Source organism: Haliaeetus leucocephalus, unplaced genomic scaffold (assembly GCF_000737465.1).
Source record: "Haliaeetus leucocephalus isolate CR32 unplaced genomic scaffold, Haliaeetus_leucocephalus-4.0 Scaffold473, whole genome shotgun sequence".
Taxonomy (NCBI): Eukaryota; Metazoa; Chordata; class Aves; order Accipitriformes; family Accipitridae; genus Haliaeetus; species Haliaeetus leucocephalus.
Window position 1 is genome coordinate 6,070,238 of NW_010972909.1, and position 23,092 is coordinate 6,093,329.

The window sequence follows — 23,092 nt, forward strand, 5'->3', positions numbered from 1 at the left end:
CCGTTCTTCACTTTCTCCAGTTATAAGTAGAAAGGACAGAGGGAAAGAGCAGCTTTTGCGTGTTTCCGTTCCCTTCCCGTGTCCTCTGCCCAGCAGCTGCATGTTGCCTGAGCTCCCTGGCGTGGAGCTCCGCGCAGCCTTCGCTCGCTCGCCACTGGGTGAGGCAGCAACTTCATACGCACAAAAACAGTGGGAGCCCTCTCCAATGGCACAGACACACGACCCTTGTGTCCCTACCATTCTGCCCCACTGTGTCAAGAAAACCAGGTCATTAATCAAAGTATCGGTCATTCCCAGAGGCACTACCTGCCATACTAGCCTCTAGCCTCTTGGGAACTTGGCAACCGCGGTAGATACTGCAGGGCTACAGTCCCTGCCCTGGCAGAACTTACTGTGCTCCCACCTGGGTCTCTGACACTTCCCATCCTCTGACATTGATGTGTGAAGTCACAGGAGGGAAGCAGCTCACCTGGGTGGAGGAGAAGCCTCCACTGGGGTTCTGCTGACCACTGATCCACTTTGCAATAAGAGACGCGAATGACAGCTCCTCCTGGGAAGGTGCCGGCTGCGTGGTGAGGTGAGCAAGGAGCACGTAGGCTGTCATCTCCACTTCAGCAGAGGGAGCTCGGTAGCGATAGTACGGGAGATCAACCTCTGGCTCTTTCCCAGGTCGCTGCCAATGAACAGACCCATCTTCACAGGAGGCGGAGAGCGTGGAGACAAGACAAGAAGCAATTATTAGTAGTTACTGCAAGGGAGTTCTTGATCTGCTGCCGGTCCAGCTGGGAGGACAGAGCCTCCAGGATGCATCCGTCATGCAGGATGAAGAGGCAAGGGTTAGGTTTACACTTGCTGCAGGTTTACATCTAGCCTGAGACTGCTGAGGCTCAGTCCTCAGCCCTGGCTACCACTTTGTGCTAGACTCCAGATTCACACAGACATTTATGGGCTTGGGCAGCTCGAGGAACCAGGGACCCAAGAAGGATGACACTCCTCCCCTTGTGGAGTAGAGATGCCGGGGGCGGGCAGTGACAAGCTCTGAGGCAAAATGACCCAAAGAATGTGATCAGGCTTGACAGTCTCCTGCAGGCGGAGAAGGCAAAAGGTGCTGGGAGTACTTCCTTCACAACCCCACTCCCCAACGTTTGGGCAAACCCACTGTCCGGCCTGACCCTGCCAGAATGCTTCCGAGTCGTTATGTGATTTCCTGGAAGACTCGGAGCTTAATGCTGGGGTCTCTGAAATGACCTGTATGTTCGCTTTCTCTCTCAGCACCTCCAGCTTTTCTCTGATTTATCATGCCTTGTGCTGTGCAAGGTCAACTTTGTTCTATGCTGAGCATGTGCACTGGAAGGAAGGGGTAGCCGTAAACATTGCTAAGCCTTTGCTAAGCAGTGCCTGGTGTGGCAAGAGGAGCGGACTGCGGAGAGACTCTAGCAGAGCTACCTTTAGTTCTGCACCGATGGGGATGGTGCCTGGTGCTTCTGGATGAACTCCCTTGGAGCAGAGAAGTAGGACCGGGCACTGTGAGGGAGTTCTCAAAAATGCAACCCCTTTGCACAAGTTTTTCCTCTCCCTGCACCTTTCCCCACCCACAGAAGCCAGTTCCTGCAGCCATTGCTGCACCAACAGAAACCATTTTACCAAGGGAAGATGCAAGGCCAGTGGGTTGGAAGAAAGAGATGTCCCAGCAGGAGCACTCACCCTTTTTCACAGCTTCCTTTTCAAGTGAGCTAAGCAATGCCTTCCGTTTCTCCTCCTTCCCTGCCAGGGCGAAGGCGTACGCCATCAGTGCCTTGGTGTACACGTGGTTTTCTTTCTCATCTGCTGCTGTTTCCAGGCAGAACAGAGCATTACGGACCACCGAGTGCTGGGGAGAGATAAATAGTGATTAAAAGGCTGGGAGAAATTAGGTTTTTGCTTTACTAATAGCACATCATTCCACTGAACTCTGAGGAGGGGTCTGCCAGAATGAGGTGTAGAAACAAGTAGTGTACGTGTTGCAGAAATGCCAAAATTGACAGTACATAATTCTTGTATCACAGGGCTCAACAACCAAGTCCTTTTTCCAATCTGGAGCAAATTCTGGCCAGTACTGCGTCATCACAGACTGACACAACATAACTGACTCAAGTTAGGGTAGAGCCACATACAGTTACAGGCAGAGGAATCTCCAGCAACGCAATAGTGATGTACGCCGTCAGCGAGACCTCGTTGTCCACTCCACCCTGCAGGGAAACACAAAGGTAGATGCTGACCCCACCTAGCTTCTCATCTTCAGTCTTTTCTCCCACTCTAGTGGATATACTTTATTCTGCCTTGTAGACCCTTAGCTTGCCTCCTCCCCCTTGCAGCTAATGTGGAGGTATCAATACCACTTATCAAGTGCAGGTTAGCCTTCATTCTCCTTCCTACTGTGGTGATCATAGAGAATAGCGCCCAGCTCCAAAGTGCTTGCCATTGACACGGGAATTTCCCATCTGCCTGTATGCTCAGGAAGCTCAACTGGACCCATCTGACTTATGGTCAACTTCTAGCCCCACAAAAAAACCAACCAGGCAGACATGTTACCTTCATAGCATTGTTCAGGAGTGTCCCAGAACTGCGGAAACAGCCGTTCTCCTTCTGTTTGTATGACAGCCAGACCAAAGCATCCTGGATGTGCCTCTCATCTATGAAGATGTGAGGTCGGGCCTGGGCAAAGGACTTGAGGACAAAGGCTGTGAGCCTGAAAGGGAGAAAGAGCAGTGAAAGGGCCTGAGCAGGCCTGTTGTCCATCAGGTGAGTGGGCCCATGTGCACATCATCTGTCTGGAGAAAGGCAAGCAGGTTTGGAGAACTGTGGGCCAATTAGTCAGACCACATGTATATTATATCCTCACATCAAAAAATCTGTCAAAAAACTGCCTTCCACCTTGATTTCTTGTCCCTCTCTTGGCTCATAAAACCCTGTGATCCCTTTGTGTTGAGGCTACAGTTTGAAGGACAGCGATCGTTGATCTGTATCTAAAAAAAAATCTGTTTGGAAAAAGTAGGGAATTGCATGCCAATTAGCTCAACAACTGCATAACAGTAATACTCAAAATGACAGGGAAGAATAATTAAATCCTTGCTAGCTCATGGTCTGCTGGCAGGACTCTTGCACTAGAAAGCCATGTCTCATGGATTTCCCAGAAGTCCCCAGTGTTTTAAAGTAAAGAAGAACATGTTAAAAGAGTTTTTGTTAGAGTTGTTACAAGCAGTTATGGAGAAGAAGCAGGCATGCAGCGAGAAGCCAACATGCTGGCAAGAACCAAATACTGTTTCAGAAACTAAAAGCAAACTGAAGGTGATGAAATTATCCATTCTTACCCTTACCTAAAGTTGAAAATGCATGGCAACGGTATACTGGAGCAACTCAAAACTTTGCAGTAAGTCACACTGGCAATACACCTGCTCCTCCAGGCTATCTTTGCTTAGTAACACACAAACACTCTTGAAAAGAAAACCATACAGCACTGCTCTTGGATTATCATCCTTTCCACTTACATGGAAACCCACTTCCTATCAGCCTTCTCAGCAGATGCTAGTCTAGAAGAGCTGCCACTGCAACTCTTCAGCCTTCCTCAGTCAGGATACGAAATCCCTGCTCCCTTCTTTCCCAATTTATCTCCATCTCCTTCTTGTCTGTCATGGTCCTCAGAGCTGCTGGTGGGAGGACGTGCTTCAGCTACATAACTGGCTGATGCAGCCTATTTCATCAAGTAGGAGGCAGCACAGGGACCACACCAGCTCTGGAAAGCCTGCTGGTCTATAACGGCATTTCCTATTTAGTTATGCAGCATTTATTATAAATGTGAAGGTGAGAAAGAGGAGCACATGGGGAGGCATAGGTGACATTGAAATCTCACCAGGTGTTCCCCAGTTGGCCATAACGTGGTCCAAAGGTACTGTAAGAGCCATCTGGGTGCTTGTAGTTCAGCTGCCTCTGATAACCTGCAATGGAGAGTTAAAGCAAGATTCAAATGCCAGAGAAAGTCTGTCTGCTGAGGCATGGGGGAAGAGAAAAACAGCTGTATTAACAAAGGCAAAGGAAAGAGGAGTAGGTCAGACCTTTCCTGGCCAGTAAGAAATACTGGTACATCCCCACCTCCATGCACTGCTTGTACTGCATGAGGAGAAGCAACATCTGCCTTTCTTCAGAAGGAAGGCAGGACATATTAATGACAATGGACAAGTCACTGTAGCAGGTCACCTGACAGCTCTGCACTGCATTGCAACCCAGTTAGGGAGCAGGGAAAAGTGGGTGCAATGATCACGTACCCTAATGCTTAAGCAACAGAAAATAATAAAGGAAAAAGCAGCAAAGGGCCTTCTCAGGCATACAGCAGAGACCATCTGTGCATGAGAGAAGCTCTCTTTCCACACCTGGCCAACATTTGACAGAACCACCCCAGGCAGGATCTGGAAAAAGCCAAAGCAGAAGCAAAAGCCGTGTCCCAGCTCACCGCTCACTAAGTATCCGATGGCCTTGGATTTGACCTCCTCGCTCAGCTGCCCTGTCTTGTTCAGATAGTCCAGGACGTAGATGTTGGGTGCAAACAGGACCATGTTCTGCTCTCCACAGCCGAATGGCATCTGCAGGAGCTGGTGCAGGTTCTGCATGGCAGTGCCCATGATGTCACCTGGGGAGCAGGAGATACCAGAGGGATATTAACGATACTCAGGGCTGCCTATCAGAATCAGAGGGAGCTACTGAATAAAAGAAGCAGGAGATGACAGAGAAGAACAAAAGAAAATCTGGATTGATAAAGATCCTGGACTGAAACACAGAACAGCAGAGAAAAGGAAAAGAGAGAAATGAGAGAAAGTTTAGGGCACTAGCAGAGAACTCCGAACAAAAGGACATGCAGAAAGGAGAAAAGGAAGAGCACAACTGGAAGGGAAAGTGCTTGAGACAGAAGGGATCAAAGACAGGAATGAGGTGTGCTGAAAACCAGGAGAAAAGATGTGAGGTAGGAGGCCAACACAGAGGGGCAGAAACAGCACATGGTTCTTCTGTCAGGCTGCTCACTCACCCAGCACTGAGAAATATGCTCTTCCTGAGTCTTGTACCACATTTGAGGGTAGCAACAGGGAAAACTTCTGTTCCGCAGACACTCCTGAGAGAGAAACAAGACCCAAACAGCTTCAGTGCAGTCCCAAGAAATGCTAATGGAAGGGGAGGGGGCCTCAGTGAAATGACAGTAACACTTCCTATTAGAAATACCCGGACTTCAGTCACTTCGTTTTTCCCTCACTATAAGGCCATCTCTGCATGAAAGCACCCCCAGCCACTGTTAGACACTTTAGACTGTGTCTCTACAGCTTTTTCCTGGGCCCGCTAGAAAACAGGAGACAGCACTGTAACTCCAATGTCAGCACACAGGAGAACAGGGATGCAAACAGTCATGCTAAATCTGTCGGAGCTCATACCCTGATGCTTGGGCAGGATGGTCCATTCTCTAGGTCTTTCTTCTGTCTTATATCTCAAGCTCCCAACTCATGGAGCATGTTTTGATTACCTAAAAATATCAGCCTACCTGGACTATAACAGAGGCAGCACTATCTTCCTCCAGGCACGTCCCACCCATCAAACCACACAGGAACAAAGGGAGAGGGTGGAGAGAGTAGGTTTTACCTTTTACACAGAGCACAGAGTTCTGGGCTGTTTCCTTCTCAACTCCTTCAGGCTTGGGTGGGATGGAGGAACACAAGAGAGGTGAGAAGTTAGTGAGACAGGAAATACAGACAGAGGAATCCTTAACAAGGACAGAGGGGTATGTGAAAAGAAAAGTGAGTGAACTGAAGAAGGAGAGGCAGTTACAAAATCCCCCTGAAATACAGAGCTCTGAAATAATAATTTAAGCAAGTACAGGAAATATGATCCTAAATGACAGGTGTTGTACCTGGAGGAAGGACTGGAAAAGGAGAGGAGAACACTGCACTACTATCACATGGATGACCTGCAACTATTGTATGCAGCGAGAGACACTTAACATCCTTGCAACAAAAGGACTGCAGCATTACAGCAAGAGCTTTTGTTAGCAAAAGCTCACAGTAGCTCTAGAGGGCTGTCCTGAAGAGATGCCTGCAGTGCTATTTATCATAATGCTGCAGATGATTTAGGGGAGAAAAATTGTCAATAATAGAAAGGGAAGATGGTGTACACTGTAATAGCTAGTGACATTACTGATACCATACAACATTGTAGGCAAACATTAGGGGGTTTTATGATACAGAGAAAAGCTAAGAGCATAGAATCTACCTGCCAGATTACCACATCCAGTATAATAGCATTTTCCTATAAAGGGTATGCAGTACTGCCACACAGTATTTCCTTCTGTACCACATCGCATCAGCGACTCTTCTTGCCACAGAAAATGGATAAGCTGTAAAATTTTAACATGTTTTCATGGACTTTTATAATATCTGGAGGGGAACTTTATAATATTTTGAGGGGACTTCTCTACAGGCATCAAATTCCTGTAGGTGCTTGTGAATTTCCCACCTTCATCCCAGTGCCAGACTATGGTAGCAAACCAGAACTGCATAACACTCAGCTTAAGAGTCAGTTTGCTTGGCCACTCAACTAGCAGCGAGGCAGCATGTGCTGACTGGCAAACTTACTAGGGGTGTCTCAAATGGAGGAGAGAGGCTGTAAAGAGGGTGTATTGAAATAGGAGGTGACAGGTAGGAGATAGAGAAGGATGGATTGGAGTAGGAGTCCTGCTACAGTAAGGGACAGGGAAAGATTAGAGTACTGGGAGACACATTGCATAGCATTATTAAGCTGCCGTCTTTATGCAGCCCTGCCAAAGTATAAAGATGATGTAAGGCCATCATAGTGCCATGCTGCGTAGTGATCTCATAGAATCATAGGATCACAGACCAGCCCAGGTATAGAAGGGACCTCGAAACATCATCTGATCCAACCTTTCATGGGAAAGGGAGCCTAGATGAGATTATCTAGCATGCTGTCAATTGCATCATAGCATACACTCTAGCCTGTGGGAAAGTTCAGTCCTCCTTTCCCACAGCCCACATACCTCCACCAGCAGCTGTCTGATGACCGTGTCTTTCCGCCCTTTCTCAGGGGTCTCCACGATGGCGTTCCCGCAGGGCTGCTGGTTCTGCAGGGCCTCGGTGCTCACTGAGAACTCCACCTGCCCTGGAGGAAACAGGAGTCAGCCAGCCCTGCCGGGCAGAGCCGGGGCAATGGGAGTCACTGCCACTTCCAGGAGTTTCAATTTGCAGGCTCATGGATGGGGATTTTCTATCACACCTGGGCCCTGCTTCTTTCCCAGAAGAACATAGCTATCTCTATCAGTAGCCATCCTGGAGCAGATGACCTGCACTGCCATTGAAAGGTGACTCTATTTTGGTTACTCTTTTCCAGAACCTAGAACACCACAGTGGTGGGACTCACCAGCCCCACTGCTGTTCAGCACACTGCTACCCCGCATGTACACCACAGCTGTGACCACAGCACGTAACAACAGTGAAAACAAAATATGATGATCCCATGGGACAATCATCTAAGCTCTGGGAGGAATGGAGCTGACAGAGCTAGCAATGTCTGTGGCTTCAGAAGGTGTTGTCCAAGGGCTGTAAGGCTTGATGGTACTGCATGTGGTGCCAGACACAGCCTCGGACACTTGAGCCCACCAGCCTTTGCCTCCTAAATAACACCAGATGAGACAGACACTCAGCTGCAGTGCTTCCAAGGAAATTGTGTTGCTCTAACACCACATACTGAGCAGGGACAACAGCACAGAAAAATCCTCCCTGCAGTTTTCAGCACCCTGAGGCCTTTACCTAGAGATTTGGGAGTCACCAGCCAAGCCACGGTTTTCCTTCCATTCTCGCAGAGACAGTGAGATTCTTCCTCCTTTTCCACCAGAGTAGCCAGGAAATGAGTAGACTGAGCCAGAGTCACACTGACCTGCCAATTGTAGAGAGAAGCAGAATCAGGGAAGGGTACTCGTGAGAGACAGGGAGCTAGGAAGCCATAGCAATATCTATTTCTTCAGTAGCAAAGGAGCAGGGAGCTGTGGGTTCTGTGTTTGGAGTATATAGGAGGAGTAACATAAGAATTTCAGGGGTGAAGAGTCTAGGGATACTCAGAGATAAGATAAGAAGGCTAGGTGAGGGCTAGAGGTGTAGAAGGTACAGAAGGTACACAGGTACAGAGAAGGATTTGAACCTTCCTTACCCTGATACAGGCGGTCAGGTAGTTGAAAACGGTGGCTTTCAGCGTGAAGGACTCACCACGCACTACAGAGTAGGGCATGGTGAGCTCTACAAAGAAGGGCTGGAAGGCTCTGAGGGACACTGTTGGGGACAGGCCAAAGCCCGTGTCTGCCGAAGTGCAGAATGCATTGGCTTTCCATTCCGTGATGGTGTCAGGGATGGTCATGTCTAGATCAGCATTTCCCTCAGAGCTGGCGAGGGATGGAGAACAAGGACAGAGATGATTTTATGGCATTTTGGTGACTATCTGTACCCCTTTTGGCCTACTGAACGTGCCCCTGTGCATGATGGGTCACAGTATGTTTGTTACTGTAGGGCCACACTACATCTTCTTGCAGACCCACAACCACTCCTTGGACAAACCTAACCACGGCTGAAGGTAATTCCATCTCAAAGGATTGACAAGTGATCTCTGCAAACAATGAAGGGCTTTGGGGCACTGAAAAGGCTTGGCAAACATGGGTATTCACATTTTCACTTTATAAAACCAGTTTTATTAAAAAGGAAGGAACTAGCCCAAGGTCCTCACCTTATAGATACTAAACTCCAAATCCAAGTTTCTGGGAAATACTTTCGGACTGTCTCCGTCACCTCTTCAGGAGTGCGTAACGTGGCATAAAGTCTATCTGACTGAATGCCTGAATGTGATGAGATTAAAAAGAAATCAACTACTGATAATTCCAAACAAGCAAGATCTACATCAGCATCATGCTTCGGTCTGAGAAAGCAGCAATCTCTGTGGCAATCAGAAGCTGTGCTGGCAGCAGATGTTTGGTGTGCCTGTAGTGAGCACTGGTACCAACAGCAGTGAAGTTTCAGGGTCAGGGCTTATTAGCAAGAAGAGCTAGCCTTCCATTATTTCTCACTGGTCTCCAGTAAACCTCAAAGTTTGTGGGGCAGCACTTCACAAGGTTAAAACAAGGATGTTAGAGCAAAGAGCTATTTATGACCTTCTGTGCCAGCAGCCTTTTCCCGTTCAGGTACAGTCTTAACATGACATCCCTCTCCATCCTATCAAGCCAGCTAGCAATGGAACATCCCTCTGGTGCAGTGTGTTTGTAGGGTCATTGTGACTGAGAAAACCACCTCCCTGCCAAATCTATGGCCTCCTCAAGAACTAGGCTGAAGATGCTCAAAGTAAAATCACGCAGCTGGAATTTGGGAGGGGCAAAAAAAGACTTTTTGACTAAACCAAAATTTTCACATGCAAAAATTATTCCCAAGAAAATATTCTGAGTTTGGGATGAAATTTGGTAAAAAATAAGCCTTTGTTTTACTTCGGTTTTGAACAACTGGAAAACAAAGATGGGGTGGGTGGGACTTGCTTTGCCTGGCTTTTACAAACAGAAAGAGAAATACACCCAAACAGATAAAGAAGAAAAGTTCTTAACTAAATTATAGGTTTGGTCATCTTTACTTTGGCTAAATTAATTTCTACATTTGAATAACAATTTTGAAGCTAGCAAGTATCCATACTATCGGTGCAATGGGCACCTCCAGAGTCTGAGAAGGTCTCAGAGCACAAGTGAAAGATGCTATTAGAGCTGTATCACATAGCTCCTAGCAAGAGTGACAGATGGCTTGCTTGTATTTTTCTATCATGGTATTTCAGTCTTCTTACTGCTGTCTATTTCAGTTTAAAATAATTAAAAAGCATATATCTTGCATCTTAGCAACTTGTGTCAGAAGTTGAAATTGTCTTAAAACTGGACATGTACAACAGCACAGGTTGTTGTGCCAAGGGAAAACTCTCTGAATCAGTTATCCAGCTAAAATAACTTAGATTTTCTAGGATATTTCCCTTAATATGATACTCTGGAGGATGATATGGCCAATTCTGCTGCCCAAACAGCTACAGTGTAAGAGTTGAGATACCCTTAGAAATAGGGTGGGTCCATTTCAGACTGGACTTCTACCACACCCATGTTACCATTCTAAGCCCCCAAAGTCTACCAGCTTGTCACTGAAAATTTTGTCATCCACTTCATCCGGTTTTGACCATACATAAAACTGGATGAGTCAATGAGGACAGATTGAAAATGGTATCGGAGACAACTTAAGTGATACCTGGGAAAAGAAGTCTACCGTAAAAGCCTAGTGAGCAGAGAATTCAGCAGCAGAATAATATCCTCTGCTCTGCCAGAGTCTTTGAAAACTACCTGGTTCTGCTGACTTCTAATGTGGGGTTATCAAAGCTTCTGTAGACCTTCACAACCCAGCAAAAGAGATAAGCCCCACACTGATGCAGAAGCTGAAATCTGCAAACCCACCAATTCAGTACTACTTCCAAGAGTTCAATTCACAACCCCAGCTCTTTTTTACATATTCACCCCAAAATACAGACAGGATCTCTGTTCAGAACAGAGGTGATAACAAAACCCAGTTCCTTTACCGTTTGTCCTCATTGCCTGTATAGGTGCTCCAGACATGACTGAAGATGATGCAATGCGGACTCCTGCAGGCATGTAATTGTCAGTGCTGCAATACCAAGGTTTCCTCACCTTGGTATTTGTGAAAACCTTTAAACCCATTTCCTATGGGAGAGAAACCCAACGTTGGTTTTTGATACTGACTCCTGTTGAGGTTTACACAGCAGACCTGACATTGGTATTTTACTGCCTCAAAAGGAGAAGCTGTTACTGTCTGTGGATTGGACCTTGAGATGATCCCCCCAGCCTTGGGTCTGGGTGCCTGGGTGGCTCAGAAAGACCAAAGGATAGATCCCCTCTGTTTCTAGGGCACTGGTTCCAGTCCAGTTCCAGCCTAGGGGTCAGGATGAGCCAGGGAGTAGATACAGAATTTTCTTTCTGGAAGGAAATGTCTGTAGCTACAATGCAGCTCAAGGACGTATTGATTTATGTGGGGTAACTGTAATGGCATGGGATTATTTACCTCCCATTAGAACCTTATTTCAAGTCAACCTCAAAGCTTTTCCTGTAAGAAGAAATCTTTGAGACTGATCCCTTTTCCACCAAGTGGAGAGCAAAGCTGGCAAGACAGGTGAAGTTTATGACTCTCACTGAACTCGCCTCTAGATAAAAATTAGTGGTCAGATCATTCAGATTCGCAAACCCTTCCCTTGTTACGTTGCATCGTGCCACAGAAGGCTTAAGCATTCTCAGTCCTTCTCCCACTCCACTCCCTAACCATGCAAGAGAGCTATACCTTTAGAATGCTGTAAGTGTCCTCTTCATTCGTCATCACTACTGGAGAATAGGTGATCCCATTCAGAACTATCTTCTCCAAGGGGACACAATTCTCCAGGGGCTCCTCCAAGAGCATGTCTGGACCATGGTGATAGTCATGCAGTTCCTTCACTGGCAGCAAGCTATACACCTAGGCAGAAAAAGCCAGGGTATTTGGCATTTTCAGTGTCCACTGTCACAAAACACAACTGAGGGAGTTGGATGCAAGCACCAAAACAGTCCCATCACCTGCACATACATCCACATTGCCATGGTCCTCCCTGTGGTGGGAGCAATGGGAATTTGGGAGTCAAAAAAGAGATCCAAATTTGGAGATACTGCCTCTTTTGTTATGGACAGCATGTTACTCTGGTTATTATGGCTCACATATATAAAAAATGACACTGGCCACCCCGTATGTGGTACTTTGTACCTACTCAGGGATTGTTGTTTGCTGCTTGGCGTGAGGGGAATAAACTCTGACACTTCCAGACACTACTCCAAGAAAATTAATCCATGGCTGGAGACAATAACTGAAAAATGATCATCAAACAACAGTGTTTGGCGCTGGCCAAGAGAAGCAGTCCCCTTAAAAGAGCTTCCTGAGTGCCATCTCTACAATCACACAAACCCCCTAAGAAACAGCTGCTGCCCAGTTCTCCTCTTTTTGCCCACTGGACGAAGACGAGAAACAGAACAGGGCAGCCTTCCTGACAAGAGGGGCTGTTCACTGTTCCCCCTCCAGCACTGGGCTGTACTTGCTCTGACTTGCTGCACAGACTCAGCACTTACAGAGCTGGGTGACAGGTCAGCTTCTGGCTTCATGAGGAGAACGCTCTTGTCCACAGCCCGGACGGCGCAGAGGGAGTTCGGGGAGGCTCTGAACAGCAAGTGAGCATCAGAGGAAGGCAGGCCTTCAGAAGGAGAGAAGCTCAAGTCCACCTGTAGCCACAGGAAAAGCTGCGTCACAGATGCCCTACCCTTGCCGGACTTTTCCCTCCAGTTGAGTGCATCGGTTCCAACCTTACGAAGCCCGCACAGGCATGCACACAGACACACACACTCCCTCTGTGCTACTGCAGAGCTGGATTTCCTTGCTACAGCGCCAGAGGAATCAGCACTAACAGTTCTTGGCAACTTCAAGCATTGCAATTGCTCATAAAAATTTTAAGGCAGTTTGATGTTTTATGGCCACTGTGAATATGATGAGATAATCCCACATAGCAGCTAGATCTGTTCAGGCAGCTGGGCATGGTCTTGAACCAGGCCCAGTCTCTGTACCGCACCCAGATATTGTATGTGGAGAGAAAACAGGCTTGCAAAGACCTTGCTTAGCAGATTCTTTGGTAACATGAGAAGCAGTGATGCCCTGGAGCAATATTGCAATATCTACTGGCTGGTAATGATTCTGAAGAGCTGACCTGCGACATTCATGTGCCTTCCCCAAAACCTAACTCACAACTCTAACAAGCCCCTACCAAGCTCTGTCCTGGAAGTCCTTGCTAGCAGAAGTTGTTACCATCACCATCTCACGCGATTTTTGTAATAAGATGGCTGACCTGCATAAATCTTCCCTCTCCTCAGAAGTACAAACTCTCCCCTCACATGCAATGATCAAAGCACCCTCAGAGTAAACAAGTTGCCTGACAAAGCAGCATCAGCTGCAAGCCTCCCTCATGTCCCACCCAGACCCCAGCATGCCTTCTGCTGGCACCCCCCACCTCTCCCAGTGTGGACTTATTAATCTCGAGAGTGCAAAAAAAAATGTTCTTCAGGAAATGGCACAACAAGGGCTGTAGCAAGCTTGCTTCTAGTAAAACTGTCTAGCATAGAGATAGCCGAAAGTCTGTCCTATCTGGTCTGACAACAGCTTTAACTTCAAGATGCTTTCAGAGAGGAAAGCAGTATCCGAGCACGTAAACCACTTGGCACTTGGCTTGCACTCAGACCTTAATGCAGTGCACAGTATGACCTTTAATATATGAACAAAATTCAGGTGACCAAGTTCCTACAGTGACACCAGTCTCAAGAATTCATTTAGCTTGGGTTTTAGCAGGACAAGCGACTGTCTTTAGCAGTGTCCTGTCTACTATTCTGAAGTCCCGATGGGAATTTTTGAGGTTGTTCTCTTCTTAAGGCTGCTCATACATCAGTATTCTCTTCTGAAAAAGGAATTTGTGGGGCTATAAGAGAACAATGGTCCACCTGCTCACAGAAAGGCTTTATTTTTCTGCACTCTTTCAGTCTCATCATTGCTATTGAAGCACCACTGTGCATTGCGCAGCAGGTTCAGGCAAGGTTTATCTCCATTTACACACAATAGAAATTAAAATGACAGGATGAGATGTACAGGAGCTGAAAGATCTGACAAGTATTAGCTTCCCCCACTGCACTGGGGCTGCGTGTGTTTTATTTTTGCTCTGTGACCCCACAAGCAGCCACCTCATTGCTGGAATGAGTTTGTGTGAAAAGGGAGTAAAATGCATGTGTTGCAGTATGACATAAGACATGCGGCCCCCCTTTTCTTACCCAGGACCGTCTGTGAGATCAATGGCTGCGACTAGTTGCTAAGAGGGTTTTTATGAGTGTAGTCCCTGCTGGCACCTTTTTCCCAGCAGCTGATCTCCTCCAAGCTAGCACAAACCAGTAAGCAGTGAAGCTACCTAGAACAATTTATAAGTGGCTTGTCCATTGTTAGTAAATCTAAAGAAATGAGCTTAGCCAGGATAAATCTAAATAAATGAGCTTGACCATGCTGCAGTCTGATGGCTGCTCCCTCAAGAAGTGGACACTTACCTTATTGCTGAAACACTTTTCTACGTTGAACTTGGTTGAATCAGCAATTACCTCACTGCTGGGGGCAGTGGTATAGACAAGCAGTTGGGCCACTGGAGCAATATCAGCTTCTACAGGCAGCTGTAGCGAGAAGACCCCATTGTCTAGCAAACAAAACAAGAGCAAAAAGTTAAGGTACAGGAAACCTGCTCTTGGAGCAGCCAAAATTCTTAGGTTTGACTTCATTCTGAACTTCATCCTAGCCATGATGAAACTCCAGGGCTCCAAGTGGGATGAATTAGTGCTCACAGAGGTGTATAAATCTCACTGTCTGACTGAAAAAGCCTGTTTCAAGTCCTGTTTTCCAGTGCATAAGCGTGCTGAATTTTGGTTCAGCTTCTAAAAACAGACCATCAGTCTGTGTCTCCTAGGAGCACTGGAGCCCCAGAAGTGCAGTGGCAGAAGAAAGACAGCTGGCACAGGGGATTAGATCAAATCTGTGCAAAGCCTAAATAAAAGCAAAGCAAGCTCAAACTCTTCCCATATCTTAGGGGACCTGTAGATGTGGATCCCTGCATTTATATGGAAGCAGCCTGTATGTCTGCCACAGTTGCCTAACCTCCCAGGACAGCGACAATTTGGCAGGGGAGAGGAACTCACCACTTTCCTGCTGCAAATCCAGAATGTGGGTGCCCGCTTTCTTAATGATTCCCTTGGCCATCACCTGAATGGAAGGAGAAACCCTGCTGTGACTGAGGTTATACATGAGCCAAACCTCAAAGAGGGGGAACCTGAGAGGAGAGCAACTGAGCTGTATGTCTGCTGCTCACACCCTGCTCAGCTGTTCTCTGCCTCCCTGAGGCAGAATCCCAGTGCTCACCCAGGGGGCACTGGGGCATCCTTATTCTTCTGCTCTTAACCCAGCCCCTCCTTTTTGTGGGAAAAGAACATATGAAGGATGATGGGAAAGCGTTTAAAGCCTGCTGCCACAAACCACAATTTCCATCTCCAGCCCCCCTACAATTACCAGTGACAACCTCACCGTATGGCAGTTGCAAGCTTACCAGGTAGTAAAAGACGATTTTCTTCTGCTCTCCTACGGCTGCTGGAGTAAGGATATAGTGCACCCGGACCTCTGTGGAGAAGCCACAGCTTAGTGTCTTGGACTGGGGCTCAATTTTGAGGAAGCTATTACTAGGAGAGTAAAAGCGCTTTAGTTGGAGATAGCCTTCTTCATAATATGGAACAACCCAGGAACGGTCATAGCAGTAGGGGTGTACTTTATGAGTTGCCTGGAAAAGGAGAAAATACACACATAGATCCTCAAACACGGGTGGATGAACTGGAGCCAAAATTCATGGCCTAACATTAAAGGTTTTGTATTTTTTGTATTTAAGCAACAAGGTAACCTACAAAAAGCCCCGTGAGTTTGGAAGATGCAAGACAGGGTGGTGGTACCTTTAGCAAATCCTTGGGAATGATCTCACTCCCAGAGAATCTGGAGTTTGTCTCAAACAAGCTGAATCATATCAGTTGTTTGTTTACTATCAGTATCACCTCAAGGGCTCTTTACCCTAATACCTTGCCCCCTCTAATATCCTGTTATTTTAAAGAGAAAAGAAGCTGATTTTCATTTTTATTCTCATTACTGGCACTGGAGAAGGGATAGTGCTGTTCAGTTCAGAGATTACCAGTGCCAAGATCAAGCTAAGGATGCTATAGAAAAGGAGGAAAAGTCTCCACCTAAGAATTCAAAACCTAAATTGAATAGAAGTTTAGGACCTAGGAGAGTCCAGATCTTCTTAAAAATGAGAGCAAGGGGAAGATATTTCACATTTAGAAGGGTGCTACTCCAGCATTTCATGTGCCTCATGTGCCCTTATTTCCTTATCTTTCTCACTATGCTTGAGAACTCTTGCCTTTTCTTTACCCTGCAAAATTCTGAAAACTTCAAGCACTAAGTGGTAAGTTCTGGATAATTTTTAATGGTTTTAATCTGTGACAAGAGAATTGTAGGGAGAAGAGCAAATACAATTCTAGACAATCTGCCCTATTCCAGGGTGAAATATTATGAAATGTGCATATTACACACATATTGCATTTTCCACTAACAAAAGGATGCTCAGCAGCACTTATTTTTCCCAGATAAATAAATTCCACACCAGGGGGAGAATTTCTGTGAATGGTTCATACTCTTTTTTTCTTTATGGCAGGAAAAAGAAAAAAAAAGAAAAAAAAAAAAAGGAGAACCGCTTAGAAACTTGGAATGCTAAATTAAACCCTGAGAAATGCAGATTGCCTTAACCGACCACAAAGGATATTCAGATGAGATACTTGGGAAATCATTTAATTGAAAAGACAGCGAAGCACAAGCAGCACTCCACCATGGGAGTTAGACTTACCCTTGAAACAGATTTGTCTAGGTAGGGCTGGTGATCCCTTGGAGCAGAATGGACTAATATGATCTCTTGATGTTCCTTCTAACCCTATATTGCTATTGCCAAGCAGGAATCAAATACTTAGAAGCTAAGTACAATTGTGACTTGGCAACCTGGTTTGTTGTACGATTATTTCCACCACGCTGGTGTCAAGGTTGGCACAACCAACCAGGAACAAGAAGCTAAGTGCTTCTGCATATATAGTAGAAACTTCAGAGGTACTCCCCTTCCAGCCCTGTAGGTCACTTCATCACCTCCTCTGCCCGCAGCACTCACCCTAATTCCAACAGAATCGAAGTTCAACTTGGAAGTGTTCATGACAAACTGTGCCCTGCCCTCTTCATTTGTTGTATAGTTGGTTTCCTGACCTCCTTGTAAAGAAATCTTCACAACTTCATTGGCGATTGGAGCACCAGACCCATCCACTAGCTTCACCTGGAGGAGCAAAACCAGTATAGTATAGAAGGAGAGGAATGCCTGTCACCTGAACAGACTGATAGACCACCAAGCTAAGGATGTTGGGCTCATGTCAGACAAGGAAGCCTCCACTGCTCTTTACATGTGCATCACCTATCTCTTTCAGAGAGAGCTGCAAACTTTCTGAATCTTATTTCTTTGGCCCTTTCTTATCTCCACCTCTGGGTCAGAGGTGTGCTCGTGGAGATTGACATGCACTCACACCCCTTAGGCCTCCTTTTAAACAGGTGACTGGAAAAGCAGAATTTTACTTGACCAGAGAAGCAGAACCACAAGGACAGAGGGGTAAGCAGAATGAGGGCTGTGCTCTCGGCTGCTGTTCCCCAGTTTGAGAGCCTGCAGAGGAGAGGAGGCCCACAGGGATTAGCAGCACTGAGGTCCAGCATCTTTGCAGAGGGGGGACATGTATCTGTCCAGGAGGTTCAGTAGCATGATTATTTGGCACTCATGGCATTCCATTCTCATGATTTCCCTACCTGCCCAAAGTAGGGGATTCCGGGTTTGTAGTGAGAGTCTGAATGCTCGAAGGTGATTTTGCTAATGGTGGTTGTGATCTCAGAGAAGCTTGTTCCAGTCAACTCCACTCCTGCAAGAAGAAACATGAAGAATTAATTTGCTTCTACCTGACTAGAATTACTTTTACCCCAGGCCAACCCTCCTTTGCTGGACAAGCAATTTTGTTGATGCTCCTGGCCTCCAGGTAGGAAAACTTTAGGATTTCAGAAAAGCAAGAGTCTGCTTTTCTCCCTCATTCCTACTTGGCAGGCCACTCTGCTGGTCTCTCCTGAGCTTATTACATGGCTCTTTGATCCAGATGGTTCATACCTGTCTCCTCCTCTTTAATCTTAGCCTCCACATGGAGCTTATTCTCATACCCACTTCTCTTGAGCTGGAATAACTTGGTCTTTACCGTTTCAGAAATGCAGCCATAGTTGTCTGTCTGTTGGAGGAAAACAAACAAGACCTTTATAGTCTCATTTATATAATGCTTATTCAACTTAATGAATCCATCACTGTGCGTTGCTCTGAACTGGAAGAGAAGCCCATAACCTCACAGATCATTCTCTCTGTTGTTTTTATCAAAACTGGAAAAGCACATAAGTAACTTGGCAAGGAGCATTTTGAAGTACTTGCAGCAACATCAGAGCAAAGAGTTTGCAACCTAGAAGAGTTTTGTGTATGTGTGTGTGAAGTTTGAAATTGCAAGCACTTGATACAGAACCATAGGGAATTATTCAAGCGTATGCCACACAGGAAATGTTTGCCTGGCATCAGGCACGTTAGAATATAGCTGCTGACTTGAAATGCACAGTGATACATAAACCAAAGCCTAGGTATGTGTAGAAAGAAGATGACAGCTGGAAAAGTATTTCCAAAGCTTGCCACTTCACTTCAGCATCTTCATGTACAAGGCAGGTCTCCACAGAAAAGGGAGGAGATGCCTGGAACAGAGGTTAGCACTGCAGTGTTCATATTTTCTTTTAACATGGATAAGAACAGCAGTGGCAGAGGCAATTGTGGGGATCATACTGTAGCAGACCCCAAGGACCATACAAATGTCTTCTGCTTGCTTTCTTGTCCTGGCATATTTCCACAATTGCTATTACTCCAGCTCCTGTCAATTAAGCTAGCCCTGTTGCACCTGTCCATGGTCCAAACATCATTCAGTTTTGCTCTTGTAGACTTGTCAGTCTGAAGAGTGAAAAAAGTGATTTTTTTTTTTCTTCTGTCTGTCTTAACCACTGCCACTAAACCCATATTCCTTTCCTTCTTGCTCAAACTGCATCACCCCTCCCCTGGTTTCTGCTCCTTTCCTGATTCTGACACTAACTTCTGATCCCACACACTGTCTCTAGTGTAAGCCAACCCCAACTCTTCCCTCATGACTCATGCCTTTTCTATCTTACTTCTCTCTTATACTCTCTACACTCCATCTGACCTCTTTCTGTTTCTTCCATCTCTTCCTTCTCCATCAGCTTCTTGACTTTACACACATCTTTCCTACTGCACAGACTTTCCCCCTATTTTTACCTTTCACATTTCATCTTGCACCCAATCTTCTCTCCTTCTTCAGGCTTCCTTAAAATACATTGAGCCTCTCCCTTCTTCACACTATGCTCGTACATACACAGGCCAAACCTGTGCCTACAGGGCATGCTCAATAAACCACACTTTTTCCTATCACTCTACCCACAAGAGTAATTGTGACCCACCTGTCCAGAGAACTCATCACACACTGCTCTAGCCTCTTCGCCATAGCAGGCAGTGGCTGCGTGTTCAAACTTTCGGCAGACACGGAAGCTCACGAAGCCAGGAACAGGCTTCCCAAATGTGTATCTACCAGTGGGGAGGATTGAAAGAAAAACAGAGCCATTAGGAATGTAAGAGGCATGGAGAAAAATGACTAGCTCACCTGCCACTACTCTTCCCTAGAGCTGCCTCCAAGATACAGCAGGGTCATCACAGGGAATAAAAAGCAGAAAGAAATTCAGTAACATTTTAGGATCAAGCATGGCAACAGGGGCAGGAGCACTGAATCTTATAGTCCTGATTGCATCCCTGGGAATAACATACAAGTCTTCAGAATTCATTTACCCTAATGCTGATTTAGTTGAGAGTACTCCTCATCTTGGAGAACATGTTGCAAGTATCTACCCCACCGCCCAATTCTAATGGAACTGGTTTGTGTGTGTATGTCCACTGGGTCTTTTGGCTCATTCTTCAGCCCGAGCTGTGGCTGTCCCTGCAGGATGCATGGAACATTGCTGTGCAGAATCGAATGAGGTGGCCCAAAGGAAAGAGGGCAGCTGCATCACTTATGGTTTCCTCTCGGCAATGACAAGAAAAAGCCACAGTTAAAACACCATTCCCAGGTAAACTAAACTGAAGACCTCTTCCCTAGCACTGTAGCTGGTCTGAAATCCTCTGTGACTCAAAAAAATATGCAAAAAAACCCCTTCCAAAAAAACAGAAGAACAATATGTTTCTACATGTTACATACAAAGTGCCCCAAGCAATATTGTTGCCTTTTGTCTAATGGTAGATGTAGTCTGTTTGGTCCTGGGACCCCAAAATGATTGAGAAATATAATGAAGTATCATATCTCAGTCTCCCAACTGGACTTGCAGGAGCAGCTGAAGACAGACCTGAAACCAAGAAGGACTTGAAAGAATGGCACTCACAGACCACAAACTGTCACCTTCAGCTTCTCATCAAGAATGGTGATCACCTTGGGCATTTTCACTGTTACTTCGAATTTTGGCAGCACTGCAGCAAAACCAAAGCAAAACAGTGTATGTGGTGGGGAATAACATAAGAATGAGACATGAAGGCTGCTCAAAGACTATTCTTACAAATGACCTGAAACCCTTTTACACCTAAATGGTCAGATTTTAGAGGCTTCTGTCACCTGCACATCCCACTGAAGTCAGTGAAAACCACAGGCACTCAGCCAACAACTGTGCCAGGTAAGACGAGATTATTACACCAGCTATTAAAATACAGCAGCTTCTTAGATAACACATGGGATATCAGTCCCACAGCAGTAGGATACAGTAAAATAGAGAGTTAACTCAATACAGGTCTCCCACAAACATGCAGAACTGGGACTGCAGCCTGGTCTCTGCATTTCCAAAGCATGTAGACCTCACCAATTTGCAAAATAGGAAGACCCCATAGCTTCCCCGGTGACTTAGCAGAGGGTGACATCACATCCAAACCCAGCTGCAGGAGGGGAAGTGGTCGGTGACTGTCTTGGGAGAGCTAGGAGGGATTCAGGGCATAGGAACAGTCTTGCAATTGAAAAAAGTCAAAGGACTTCCAGACTCATCTTTCAGGACTCATCTCTGCTGCATGAGCCAGATCATGTCAGACCATATAACAAGGGCTACAGCTGGCTTGCTGGGGTGGGAACCTATGTTGGTTGCGACCTTGTGCTGGTGTGTATTGGGATACCATTTTCTAGCCAAGCAGATGGAACTGGCATAGTGGTGAGAGCACCAGAGAGAGGTTAAGGCACTAAGGCGTCATGCGAGCTGCAGGCTTAGCTTGTGGGGGAGGAAGGGCAAGGTCTGAATTTACAGACAGCCCCAGCCTACACCAAAAGGTCTTTGGGCCTTAGGCAAGGGAGAGCCAGACCCATAGCATGACACTTGACAGTAGCCAACTGGAGATGAGGCTGTGGCCTTAAATTCACCTCTGAAAGGAGGTGAGGCTTGTGGTTGCCAGCACAGACTAATCCAAGCACATTGCTGCCCTGATGGGAGCATTGCTGAGAGGGGCAGTCAGAAGAGCTGCACTGCATGGCCTGGGGCTTAGGGAGGAGTGGAGATGGGTGGCTCAAGTCCTTCAGTCTTCACTCCTCAGAAAGGGATGATGCTTGGGAGGGAGAGGACACAGAGCTGTTTTTCCAGCCGTGTGGGACATCCTGGTCAGATCTACCACCCTGTTCAATTAAGCTTTCATGCCTCACAGAACTAGCTGTTAGGATCTTGAAACTGCAGCGACAGTTACCATATTCCTCCACAGAGAAAGGATGCCGAATTGTCTTCCCAGAGGCCTTCTGTGCCACCACTGTGTAGGTCCCTTGCATAGGTTCGGAGGTGAGGTTGAAGAACAGCTGGATTAACCCCTTCTCTAACTCTACCTTTGTCCACTGGTACACACGGTTTTTCTTTGGGTCCTACAGAGAATGTGACCACAAGGAGATTGTGAGAACAGTGGGACCCTGCAACAAGAGCTAAAAATCAAAAGCAGTGAGGGGAAGCCCAGCCCCAGTGTTTCAGAAGGCTGCAGGACAGGAGTGGGGGGCACTAGCAGGGTTGTGTGGGGAGCCCAGGGCTGGACAACAGAAGGAGCTGTAACCTTGGCCCAGAGTACATGGTTGCCACCATATGAGTTAAAGCTCTGTATATTCAAATTAATGTAATGGACCTGCTTAATACATAAAATAGACAAGAATCATCTTGAGGCAACTGGTAGTTATTCTGCCCAGGGTGAGGTGCAATAGATGTGAACATGAATTGAATGCTTGTACATACCTCCATATACACCAGCGGAAACTAGAAAAAGAAGAAAGGAAACAGCATATTTAGACAGAGTGCAAGCAACACGCTCAAATGACCAGGGCTATGACCATGTTTCAGGGAACAAGCTGAGCACCCAATGGGATAAGGAAAAAAGTTCCTGGTACGGAGCAACAGAGTATTTTGAGGTACATCAAGGGGGAGGGCAATCCTTTGTCTCAGGCAGAAAAGTCAGCTGAAATCACTAACTCTGGATGATCTGCAATACTAATAAGAGCAGGTGCACTCTGTGATAATGGTAGATTTGCCCACTGCTGAGGTGCTTACACCAGCATGGTTCATTTGCAGTTTGTCAAACTTTTCCAAGAATGCAGAAGGCAGCCTTATGCAGAAATTTGAAGCACAGACCCTGTTAACAAGACCTGAGGTAAGACAGGAATTGCACAACTACCTCAGTGTACTGAGAGCTCTCCCCAAAAGACACTTCTTTCCTCCCTTTCCCCACACAGATGACTTAAGGCCAAGTAACTAGTGAAAAGGAAGCATCATACTTACCACTTCATTCAGGGGACGGAAGTCTGTATCCAGAGAAACAATTCTGAACAGGACTGATGGAGAAAGGCAGACAGTGAGGTTCCACAGTGCAGTCACCAACCAGAAAACATCAGTTGCAAAAACAAATGGTACAACAGAGAACGGAGCTGTTCTCTTCTAAAGAAATTCCATTCACTAGAAAGCTAAGTCATGCTAGAAGCTTACCCATGTAAGAAATTACATGAATAAGAGGATGTTAAGAGCAAATCCATGGCAGTCTGAACACCTTACTGATCATGGGCATCAGAATCTCATTAATCAGGACCAAAGTTAAATCTAAGTTGCCTTTGTTTACTTTGCAAGGGTATATTTTTACATGGGAATTCACA

General features: G+C 46.2%; 1 protein-coding gene across 1 annotated transcript in view; it reads right to left on the reverse strand.

Moving 5' to 3' along the window:
* Positions 1–23,092, reverse strand: part of LOC104836730 (alpha-2-macroglobulin-like) — a 29,190-nt gene that overhangs the window by 2,351 nt on the left and 3,747 nt on the right. The window contains exons 4-29 of the mRNA XM_010575452.1: positions 22,725–22,777; positions 22,185–22,205; positions 21,658–21,826; positions 20,328–20,412; positions 19,359–19,482; positions 17,971–18,085; positions 17,622–17,731; positions 16,945–17,103; positions 15,295–15,522; positions 14,891–14,954; positions 14,252–14,394; positions 12,248–12,397; positions 11,436–11,606; positions 10,663–10,804; positions 8,800–8,908; positions 8,233–8,461; positions 7,836–7,962; positions 7,067–7,188; positions 5,659–5,710; positions 5,057–5,140; positions 4,487–4,663; positions 3,890–3,974; positions 2,572–2,728; positions 2,154–2,228; positions 1,705–1,870; positions 393–693 (exon numbers count right to left, since the gene is read on the reverse strand). Of these exons, the coding sequence (XP_010573754.1) occupies positions 393–693; positions 1,705–1,870; positions 2,154–2,228; positions 2,572–2,728; positions 3,890–3,974; positions 4,487–4,663; positions 5,057–5,140; positions 5,659–5,710; positions 7,067–7,188; positions 7,836–7,962; positions 8,233–8,461; positions 8,800–8,908; positions 10,663–10,804; positions 11,436–11,606; positions 12,248–12,397; positions 14,252–14,394; positions 14,891–14,954; positions 15,295–15,522; positions 16,945–17,103; positions 17,622–17,731; positions 17,971–18,085; positions 19,359–19,482; positions 20,328–20,412; positions 21,658–21,826; positions 22,185–22,205; positions 22,725–22,777 (3,418 nt within the window). The remainder of the gene's footprint in view (positions 1–392; positions 694–1,704; positions 1,871–2,153; positions 2,229–2,571; positions 2,729–3,889; positions 3,975–4,486; positions 4,664–5,056; positions 5,141–5,658; positions 5,711–7,066; positions 7,189–7,835; positions 7,963–8,232; positions 8,462–8,799; positions 8,909–10,662; positions 10,805–11,435; positions 11,607–12,247; positions 12,398–14,251; positions 14,395–14,890; positions 14,955–15,294; positions 15,523–16,944; positions 17,104–17,621; positions 17,732–17,970; positions 18,086–19,358; positions 19,483–20,327; positions 20,413–21,657; positions 21,827–22,184; positions 22,206–22,724; positions 22,778–23,092) is intronic.